The following is a 12,225-nucleotide window of genomic DNA, read 5'->3' as shown; positions in this document are numbered from 1 at the left end:
CTGACCATGTTTCTTGCCTTATCCTTGTACTGTTCATGAGTTCACCTTTCTTATATACCCTCCACAACATTTTTTTTTTTCTTCAACTCATGCTTAATGATACTACTTCTCCATCTAACATACCCCTTGACTATCCCCCAATCACTGTGAACATTCTTCCCTTGCAGATCTTTATGTCATGGTATTGCTTCAAGCTGCCTCTTAAGTCTGTCATAATTCACCTGCTTTGTAGTTCCACATGTACCCTTTCTTAACTGGAATTTCAATATGTTTTACTACCTCCCATGTCAAGACCACACAATCACTTTCCCTAATTGGAGGCAGTATAGATACCTTAGTTATGGATAGGTCCTTTGATCCTATAACAAGATCCATACTCTCAACTCCCCTTTGTCACATTCTACTTCAGATAATTAATTCTCATTAAGTGTATAAATTCCATTTCCTTCCTGACGTGATCTTTTCTCCTTCTAATCTATCTCTCTGAAATAGAATTCTCCCATAATAATTATTCTGCTTGTACTAATCTGCTGAGGCATGTGTCCCACATCATTTCAGGCACCTGCTAGCCTATAGCAGCAACCGATTTTATATTTTATCCTTTCGGCATCAATCTCACACTAAATTGACTGAAAAGAATTGCCATCTGCCTGATTGACTCAGTTCATATGCTATCATCAACAGTGCCTCCTCCCCCTGTCCTATCTACTCTATGCTCCCTGAAAATACAATATCCATCACATACCATCCATGTAACTATGTCATCTGCTGTTAGCCAAGTCTCACTGATGCCTATAACTTTTGGCAAGGTTGCACCAAGAAATTTTTTATTGCATTTAAACAGCCAGTACCAGAAGTTATACTTCACTGTAGTAGAAAAATACATTTTCTTCCCTTTTAGAAACATTATTTACATGACTACGTGATGGTTAATTATCCTTTTCTGTTTTATAGAAAACCCACACACGTACACTGGAAGGTTCTTACATAAGTGATCCCAATAGTATAGCATCCTGAAAACACGTACACACACAGAGCTGCGGCTATTTGTTCAAATGACAGAACCCTTGGTAGTGAACTATGTTAAGTCCCTAGGCATCATTTTTTTAGTCAATGGTTGCAGTCAGTATAAAAAAATTTTAAATATCACACTATCTCTTGTAACTCTCCTGCAACATGCAGAAGATCACAGCAAAACTTTGATCTCTTATTTTCAAGGTACTTCAGAAAAAATAAGTAAAGTTCTCCACAAATATAATAACTATACCACTTTCAAACCTTATCCAGCTACCAACCCTAATCTCCTCCTATGGATAAGCTTCATCCTCTTACACATCTTGCAGTTTATAATGCTCCTTCTGCCTGTAACTTACAGTGGACAGACTAGTAGATCTTTTAACATTTGCCTTGAAGACATAAAAAGTATGTCTGTAATCAGCTGTGTGGCAAGTCAGAACTTTCAGACCATCCTCTGGACATTTTTTCATACACTATTAAATAGAAGAAAATTAAGCCATTGAAATCTCTATAAGTTTGAGAGGCTATTTTTAGAATTCAGCTATGAAATACTTCCCCAACTTCAATAAATATGGCTGCATTAATTTTCCAAAGATCTGGGAGATCGTTATTCTAAGACCACCTTTAGCGTGACTTTTATCTGGCTCCTAGAGGATGTCTTGTTAGGATATAATATTCCTTTTCAGTTACAATATGAATTGTTTTTACAACTATCTAAGTGCTGCTATGTGTCTACCACATTTGTAATTTTGTGCTCTGAGGATGCTGATTGGAAAAGTCCAGAGAAATATTAGTAAGTTCAGTAAATTTTTTATTTATTTTCCTCTGGTGTTGATTATACTGTGAAGTACTGTTATAAAGACTGTAAATAATACTAGATTAAGTTATTTATTTGAATGTACTTTTAGTAATTTCTGACTTTATTAAGAATAATTAAGTTGTTTTTTTTATATATTGAATTAAATACTTGAGTCTGAAATTAGCATTTCATCATTTAAAATAGATAACACACATAAGAAAAGTGTCACAATTGACTGGGTAGTTGAGTGGTTTAAGAATTTTAATTCAAGAATGAAATTATGAAAATAATCAGCTAAGTATAATTTCTCTTAAGTAAGATCTCTGTATCAAAGATTTAATTTAATTTATTTTATTTTATTATTGTTATTCATATTTTTTATTTGGTATGGGCTAACTTTCTGTTTTTATACTGTTCTTGAAAAAAAAAAAAAAAAAAAAAAAAACGTGAGGGGGAACTCAATTATCTTAAGTCATTGTAGGTGATGGTACTGTTTTCCAGAACAGACAGTTGGTGGTTAATAAATATAACTCATAAGCTGTATAATTTTTCAGGAGAGGATTCGGATAATGTTAAAGGTTTTTTGATACAGCTGGAGTTGCTAGCACTCTTAGCAGTTGATCTGAGGTCCAGTTTTTAGTAGTTTCAAAATTAAAGCTTCCGGGTAAGGCAAGCCCCTGATTATAAAACATTTAAGTGTTTATTGATAAGAGGTTTTTTTAAAAAGATGGGATATTAGTTGAAACTTGTTACTGGTTCATGAATGTATTCAATCTTCCAAGGAATCTGTCAGTCTTATGATAGACTTACTGCAGGAGAGTTCAGAATTTTGACATCTAACAGCCAGATACTGAATTAATGAATAGGATCATATTTCATCAATTCATTAATGGATTGAAACAAGATTTAAGAAAGGGGGACAATATAATAAGCAATTAAAATTGCAAGGGAAAGGGAGGATTTAATTTGTGATTGTAACAATTAATGTGCCAAACAAGTGTGCAGACTTCAAAGTTCTGAACAAGTATGAGGTGTTACGCAAAAATGACAAAATCGAATATAAAGTTTGTTTTAAGAAAGAAAGGTGAAAAGGTCAAATGTTATAGGTTGTAATAAATTAATGCACATTTCTAGATTCTGCAGTGCTTAGTTAACAAGTCTTCCTAATTATAGGAAGCCTTCTAAGGAAACATCTAATCACAGGGATTTGTCTAGTAATATGTTACAAACAAATAAAGAGCCTGTCAACCAGACTTGATAAGGATCTCAGTTTGAGAGGTGATTTAGCCAATTCTCAATATGAAATTTTTGACAATTTTGATATCCTCAGAAACAGAACCATTACATTTTATAAATGTTTTAATAACAGAAATTCTAGTGAGGCTTTTTTTAACATTGGAGCCCATGTTTACTAATAGCATGAACCATGTTTCTTTTGATTGAGGGAATTCCTTAAAGCATGATTTAATTCACTTATACAAGCAAATGAAGCTAAAAGAAATTTTTTAATCAAATATTAGTTGCAACACAAGTGCTAAAGCCTGAAGTTAACTTTCCTAAATATGAAACTTGCACGTAAATTTCTTGTGGCTCAGAGAATTTCAAGGTCAGTATTTAATTTGACATTTGGGTAATAATATTTTCTTATGGCAGGTATAGCTGTAATTATGTTAAAGGTACTTTGCCGTTGTCTGGAAATGAATACTGTAAGCCTAATTATGTCTTCTCTTGTAATTAGGCTTACAGCATGCTTTCTTGGAAGTATGTTCATTAAGACTATTACCTTCTGTATTGCTGTAACCTTTGCTTTGTTATCCTTGCCAATAAACAAATCAATCAGTCATTAAAACTTATGAGCTGAAGTGAAATTGATAAAACTTATTCACCTTGTAAAACCTTGTTAAATACTGTTTTGGATAATTTGTTTGTGAACCATAAAACATTCTGAATTTTTTTCTAATCCTTTGTTCCCAATCTGACAAAGTTATCTTATTCCATATCAAATAAAAATTTGATTTCTTTTCAAATATGGTATATAAAGTTTTTATTTAATATAAATCTAGATGCATCTCTGATGATTTGATCTCAGTGAAGTAATCTATTTTCATCCCTCCAGTCACCAAAAATGTTTTTGAAGATGTTCGTTCAATCTTTCATGAATGGACTATGAAATAGAATTGATCATTCACGGAGTTTGATCCCACATCTCTGTTGGCATCAAACATTGTAGCTGAATTATAGTTGGGCACATTGTTTTTATGAAATAGTGCAACCATGTCTTCTGACAGCACATTTCTTGATTGCCCTGAACAATTATTTAACAACAATCTGTAATAATTGTTCATCATGGCATTGTAAAATGTATGTCTTTCTTTTATTTATTTATTTTTTTTGTATCTATCTATATATATGTGTGTATATATATATATATATATATATATTCTTTCTCTATAATTTCCTTATTCTATCTCTCTATTTTTTCTTTATTAACCTTATTTAATCTTTACTCTCTTTACTCTACTTTCTGTATGCTTTACTTATACCGGGAGAACTCTAGAAATTTAGTTTTGATAGTGCTCTCCTGGTGGTATAAGATATATTAATACTTCCAGTAGAGTTCTTTTTCTATCCTAAAGCCCTTCGCAATAATAAACAGTCGTAGCTATCATTAAACTCCCCTGCTCACAGGATCGTGTTTATTTTGAAACAGTGCATTGCGTAAAAGACCAGGCGGCACATTTTGTAAATAAAACAAACATATTTATTTATACTAATGCAACTATACAAATCACAAATTAGTGAAATACTCTTTTTTTTACTTCACTTTAAGCTTAACACATTAGAATAAAATTACCTTTAGTAAATTCACGAAATAATGTAACATGACAAACTTTTCAACAATTTAAAAGAAAACTATCAACCCACTTACACTTTAAGGAATTTCATACTCTGTTACTAGAAATTCCAACTATCACTTTATACAAACTATTCTCAGACTATTTATAACAACTCAAGGAAAAAAACTTATCAGTCCTTCTAAGACAGCTTCACATATCTTAAGCAAAATTGCATTGAAATCAACTCACGTATCTTCTTTATCTTTATTGTGCACTCATTCTTAGTTCCTTCTCAATTTTCTTGGCTTCTTTTTCAGATTTTGGGCTTTCATTCAGATATTCCGTAGGCACTGTCGTCTCATCTGGAATGGCTCGCGGGGCCTGGAGTGCAAATTCCTGGTGTTCAAGACTCGGATGAAGGGTCTGACATTCAAGGCCTATGCAGATTGTCTTAATGGTAATGCATTCTGTTCCTGCGCCACTTCTCCATTGGTAATTTTTCGCCTCCGGTGGTTGTCCTTCACGACTTCATTCAAACTGAGGAATGCGGTGGATCGACTCTTGTTCTCTCCTCCTTTTCTTTTCCTGGATTCGATCTCTTTCTTCATTCTTTGATGACTTAAATACAAATTTCTTGGGACTCTGGACGATGGGTTGAGATCCCCGAACATTCCTGCTCAAACTGTCTTGACCTTCACTTTAACGCTGACTTTTAGTTCTCTCCGAAAGTGCGCATTTAATCTCATTTACAGAACGGCGGAACTACGTTAGATGTATACCACCCTTTTACCACTGACCTTGAAGATGTTATCAGGCTGACTTTGGACACAACAAATTTCACTTATACTTTATACAAAATACCGACATCAATACATTGCTGATTTCTAAGGCATTGCCCTTGAACCTTACATTTTTAGACATTTTCTGTTTATGCAATCATCATCATCATCATCAAATTCCTGCCATGTACCCTCAAGGGGTGTACAGGATATGATAGTACTACATGAAAAAAATTCCATCATTATTAATTTCCTATCTACAATTTTCCTCCAAATCAGTCTGTTACTTGTCTACACTCAAATATTATCAGCTCTTATATTTCTATCGTCTAAAGCACTTTGTACCGTATCAATCCACCTATATCTTGGTCTTCCTCTCGGTCGTTTTCCTGCCAACCTGGCAGAGAACACTTGTTTTGCTAATCTTTCCTCGCCCATTCTGTTTAAGTGACCATACCACCTGAGATTAGCTCTGCTAACGCATTCCTGGATGCTGACAATGTCAAGTTCTTTCCTAATATCCTCGTTTTTAATATGATACTGCCATTGATGCCACCTGTTCATGCCTATAATCTTTCTCAGGACTCTCATATCTGAAGTCTCTAGTCTTTGGTCAAGTGTTTTACTTCTGACCCAGCTCTCAGATCCATAAGTTAAAACTGGTTTGAACACTGTCTTGTATACAGCTAATTTAGTGTTCGGACTAATTTCTCTCTTATTCCATATGAATTTATTCAATTGACTTCCCACCATACCAGCTTTGCTGATTCTGTTGTCTATTTCTATATTTAATTTACCATCTTCAGTAAAAATCGTGCCTAAATAGCTGAAATGTTTTACTTGTTCCACAGGTTCTCCATTCACAACACAGTTGACATTTCAATGATTCTTCCTATTTTCATTGTCTTTGTCTTTTTATTGCTGACCTTCATACCATATCTATTACAAGAGCTATTCACTTTAGTCAGAGAACCTTGCAGACTTGTAGCGGATTTATTTAGAAGTATAACATCATCCGCATAAAGCAAAGAGCTGACATTAACATCTCCAATTTCGATATCATGTTTAATACCACTTTCCTTCATAATGCGATCCATATAGATAATGAATAACAGAAGAGATAATGTACATCCTTGTCTCACACCAGATTTAACATTAAACCATCTTCCTGTACTTCCTTCAATTCTAACTGCTGACTTACAACTCAAATAAAGACTAAGTATTGCTTGATATAATGTCCCATTGACACCATATAACTGCAGCGTATTGAATAGCTTCTCTCTTGGCACCTTGTCATATGCCTTTTCCAGATCGACAAAACTTAAATACAGATCTTTGTTATATTCCCATGCTTTCTCGACTATTTGTCGTAAAGTGAAGATCTGATCCTGACAGCCTCTATTTGGCCTGAATCCAGCTTGTTCTTCACCAAGCTTTTCTTCCACAATTCTTCTCAACCATTTCTCAAGTATACTTGCATAGATCTTGCCAGGAACACTCAGTAGGGAAATACCTCTGTAATTCTCACATGCAGTTTTATTTCCCTTTTTATATATGGGTACTATGAGAGCTCTACTCCAATCATCGGGAATTCATCCCTCTGTCCAGGCTTTCTGAACTATGCAGTGCAGTCACTGTAAGACTCTTATACCACCATACTTCAGCATTTCTGGTCGAATATCATCTACTCCTGCTGCCTTTCCACATTTCAAGCCTTTGATGGCTTTTTCTACTTCAAGTATGGATATGTATTCCTGACTGCATGCCTTGTCAGTGTTTTTTACCACTGTGCTGTCATCACTGCTTGTTTCATTTAGCAGTTTTTCAAAGTAATTACTCCATACTTCAAGGATATCTTTTTCTCCCGTTTTCATATCACCTTTATCATCTCTAATTCCTTTTATAGCACTCTTTCCTCCATTCTTAAGCTTCTTCAACAACCTCCAGAATATTTTGCCACCTTCTTGATATTTATTTTCTATATTCTTGCCAAAGTCCTCCCATGACTTTTGTTTAGCTAGTTTTACACAGTGTTTAGCATTCTTGCATTTCTCTAAGAGCACAAGCTGGCTTATTTGACAGGAACTTTTGGTATGCTTTCTTCTTTTCCTTCACTGCCTCTTTAACCTCCTGTGTCCACCAGGGAGTTCTGATTTTTTAATCCTTACAAACAATCTCACCACATGCCTCTCTGGCAGAATCAATCAGGGTTTTCTTCAAGGCTTGCCACTGAATCTCCAAGGTTTGGTTCCTGGTTCCTGTTCTCAAACTCTTTCATTTTTTCTTCAATAATCTTTGTGTATTTTAGTCTACAGCTCACATCTGAGAGCTGCTCAACTTTTATTCGCTTTAAAACTTTCTTACATTATTCTTTTCAATATGAAATTCAATTTTATCCTGCTCAAGACTAAATAGTGATCACTTCCAATTTCAAATCTTGTGTACACTCTGGTGTCCTGCACCAGGGAGAAAACATCACTATCAACAATAACATAGTCAATGAGACTTTTCTTATTTCCTAGCCTCTTCTCTCCATGTAAATTTGTGCACATTTTTATGTTGGAACATGGTGTTAGTAATAACCAGTCCATGTCCTGAGCAGAAATCCAACAGATATTTGCCATTATTATTAGCTTTGCTCTTTTCTCCAAATTTTCCCAAAATATTTTTGTATGTCTCACAATCATTTCCTACTCTGCTATTTAGATCCCCAACTAAGACCAACTTTTCCTTTTTCATTGTGTCCGTTGCTTTTTCTAAAGCATCAAAAAATTCCTCCACTTCTACCTTAGTAGAACCTTCTGTGGGACCATAGGCACAAATAAGTCTCATTGTCCAGTTCCCCATTCTCATATTTGCCCACATTACTCTACTTTTGACTGACTGCCATTCAAGAAGATTAGCCTCATATTTTGTGTTGAATACTATGGCTACTCCTTCTTTTCCTTGATTGTCATTGCCTGAATATAACATTTTGTATTTATTGCTCAGAAAGATCTCACCAGTTTTGGTCTTTTTTGTTTCAGTCACCCCTATTATGTCGATCTGGTACTTATCTAATTCCTCAGCTAGCTCCATTTCTTTGCCATTCAGGCTTTTTACGTTGATAGTACCGATCTTTAACTCTGGTGATGTTGAGTTGGGGTTTATTTTCAGATTTGTTCCAGTAGCTGACTTTTCGCTGTTCGCCCTGGTTCCCTGGCGAAAACAACGGGGGCCTTGTTTAACCGGGCAACGCCCCAGCCGGCATGAAATTTTGTCATGTTGTACCATCATTCTATATTTTGGTTTAACCAATAAGAATACAATTTGGTCGGCTAAATCCCAAATTGCCAGCCCACCCTCGTCCGTTCAGTATGCAAGTAGATACCCAACAGGGTGCACCACGAGAAGGTGAGAATTGGACATTAGGTCAGAAGCCCTGGTCGGTTCTCCGCATTCCTTTAAAGGCTATGTGGAGGTCTCCTCTCAGTTATACAGCTTTGACCCTTAAGCACCCCCCTTAATTCCTTTGGGTTAAATACATGGGCTTTTAAGATTATTTACAAAGTTATTTTTGTGTGTCTTCGAGATGTGACCTTTGTAAAAGTCGATGCAAGAAACAGAAAATTTATACTGCATTGAATTTTACAGCATCTCTTTACTAATAATATTTAATAAGCCACACTGTAGTGATAACCATGATTACAAAAATTTTATGGCACATGTTAACTTTTTTTGCTGTTTTAAACTTGCTTGAACGAAGTCTGGATTTATCCTTAATTTTTAATTATGTAGAATAAAAAAATATCATTAATGTCATACTTTGATATTTGAAAGAGTATTCTGAATTACAGGAATTGCTCGTTTCTGTTGTGACATGAGACGTACTATAAGAACAACTGCATTAACTTTTCTTCAGAGAGCCCTTTTAGTTCATGACCTTCAAACTCTCTCACCTGTAGAATGGGAAGCTTGTTTCAATAAGGTAAATTGCAAATTGGATATATTAATCATGGATTAGATTACAAATGCATTGCACTTTGTATTTTTTTTTTTTTTACTAAAATTATATTTTCTGAATCTAATTTTTCTTATAGGTTCTCTTTCCTCTTCTATCTAAATTACTAGAAAATATAAATTCTGCTGATCCCTTAGGAATGGAGGAAACTAGAATGAGGGGAGCAACATTACTTTGTAAAGTAAGGTGTTATAAAATTATATGTGTGTTTAGTACAAAAAAAAAAAGGCTTTTCTTTCAATTTGTTGGTTATTCATGCATTCTAAAATCATATTGAAATAATACTTTATGAATTAAATACAGCAAGGTACTAATTAAAATATTCCACATGAATTGGTTACTTCATATCCAAAAGTATTAATGTTTTAAGGTAGTGATTTTCAAAGTGTGGTATACATACCCCTGGGGGTACGCGAAAGGTCTTCAGGGTGGGGTACGTGGCAATTTTCGGCTATGCATCATTAACACATGGAATCATTATATTTCTCAACAAATAGTACAATTAGAGACAACTGGAATAAAATCGGCACTAACTAATGAATTACATCTCTCCTCCGACAGAAACTGCTGTATAGACTCAAGCAAAACCATGGGTTTGCTTGACACCACCCCGTTGTGAACATGTTAAAACTAAGAAGAATATTAGCATTTCAAACTGTTAAAATGCTAATTTGTCTTTGGTTCGCACGATCTTTTGTTAATACCGCACCAATCATATGCATTTGGGTAGATGGCTTTGACGATGCACACAATGACAATGAAACAGTTCTCGATGCCTAAAGTAGCAATAGCGAGTAGGAGCTTCTTGATAAGTTGCACCATTTACAGTTTTTTTTCTGAAAACTTTAGTTTCAGAAAATCCCTGCATATATCTCACAACACGATTTTTTAGGTTTAATTTTGAGAAAAAAGTGCAAGTTATATTTGAGTAAGTACGGTAATTTTTTTAGCTTTCAAATTCTTAAGTATGGATCATTGATTAAAGATTGGATTTATAAAACCAACAAAAGAGAGCAATATAGCAAATACAAGCAGCTGTAAGCAACAAGAAAACGTTGACATTGCATCTGGATCAAATGAAATTGATAAGGGTGTGTTGTCTGATATCTCTAGAGAACCTACTAGGAAGAAGATGAAAAATCTACTTAAGTATGATATGAATTACTTGAAATGTGGATTTTCATGGATGGGAAATGAAGAGGAACCTATTCCGAATTTTGTGCTATTAAAAATAAATCAGTTTTTGTTTATGTGAACATATAAATTCAAATAAAATCGACATTTACAATGAAATATACTTTATTTATATTTATTTATTTATTATTTGATAAGGGGATACTTGGTAATAATGAAAATTTAAGAAGGGGTACGTGGATATCTGAAGTTTGAGAAACACTGTTTTAAGGTATTACAGTAAACTGAACATATGAGGGACCCATCTGCTTGCCTTGTAGCTAATGTACCAAAGAAGGCTAGAGCCTACCTTTTTCTTCTTATATAGCAAAATTAATTCAAGGATGGATATTATTGAGGAATGTATAAAGTCAGAGTGAGCCTGTTGGCCATGTGACCAGATGGCAAAGATCTATATATCTCAGCCATACTTTGGGCTTGAGAGGGACCAAATTAAATGACAACGATTCAAATGATTCAGTGTATAAGTTAGCAGTGGTGAGGAGACCATTGCTACACCTTCAGTTTGTTTAAAAAGCTGGTTGTTTCATCTAAAATATCCCAATTTAAAATAGTGTTTAATGAGTTTGCAAATGTCCGAGGATAAATTTTGAAGAGGTGAACTAGTGTATCATCTACCATAACATTGTAAAAAGGGATGACACATCAAATCTGAACTAGTGTGTCATCTACCATAACATTGTAAAAAGGGATGACACATCAAAGCTTACTAAGCAATCGTTCTCCCCTACTTAAAGGTTCTGTATAGTTCTCTCCTGAAACAACACAGAATTAGAACAGTAAACAAAATATCTACCTTCCTGAGACAAAGATTGCCAGGACATTCTTCTTTTCAGGTGTCTATAGCATCCCTTGCCAGTGTGATACTTATTAGTTTGGAAAGACAGGGCATGCTACCTTGGTCAGAAAAAATATATATCTAGAATTGTCACAAATTCTGTCTGTAATAGAACTCACAGGCCACTCACAAATTCCAATAATAAAACTGTATTATCTTGAATAGATTGTGGCACACTGCTCTATCTACCTGTCATCATTAATAACAGGAATCACCACAAAGAGTGCACTGTCATCCCCCATGCACATGACTTCCTTTGTTATCCAGGCCATTTTGTTTTGTGTCTTCACTCAGTGTGTATTGCTAAAGTGCCTCTGATAGCCGGCCTCGTTGGCCGAGTGGTTAGCATATCAGCTCTCCAGCTAAAAGGCTGTGGGTTTGAATTCCGTCCTGGGCATGGATGTTTGAGATTGTCTATGAAAATGCTAGTGGTAGGCAGTAGATGCCATTGGTGTAGAGGAGGAAGGTAGTTGTGATAGATGGATTGGTGGAGACGGAGAGTTGTAGAGTAGGAGACCTCTCTCTCTCTCGATGAGTCTTTGGACTCCCTGGAGGTGTTAAGTAGTAATAATAATTCTAGCTTGAGCTAGTGAAACATTGGTTTGTAAATAATTAATTTTAGTCAGTAAATTATTTCTTTGCATTCTAGTGTCTAGGTAGATTTCTGTTCCTAGAAATAAAGCATAGCTACAGCTATGGAAATTTGAACATTATGGAAATTCACGATTTCTATACCTCATTTCCTTAGGTTGAATTATTAC

The 12,225-nt window shown here is 34.8% G+C and overlaps 1 protein-coding gene across 1 annotated transcript in view; it reads left to right on the top strand.

The window, feature by feature from the left end:
• The window catches only part of garz (Sec7 domain-containing protein garz), a 405,451-nt gene that overhangs the window by 337,052 nt on the left and 56,174 nt on the right, over nt 1-12,225 (top strand). Inside the window, exons 29-30 of the mRNA XM_090404320.1 lie at nt 9,269-9,399; nt 9,512-9,613. Of these exons, the coding sequence (XP_090260446.1) occupies nt 9,269-9,399; nt 9,512-9,613 (233 nt within the window). The remainder of the gene's footprint in view (nt 1-9,268; nt 9,400-9,511; nt 9,614-12,225) is intronic.

Source organism: Typopeltis vanoorti, chromosome 14 (assembly GCF_054136105.1).
Source record: "Typopeltis vanoorti isolate ZY-2024b chromosome 14, IOZ_Tvanoo_1.0, whole genome shotgun sequence".
Taxonomy (NCBI): domain Eukaryota; kingdom Metazoa; phylum Arthropoda; class Arachnida; order Uropygi; family Thelyphonidae; genus Typopeltis; species Typopeltis vanoorti.
Note: the sequence above shows the minus strand (reverse complement) of the source record. Positions and strands in the feature narration are given on the sequence as shown.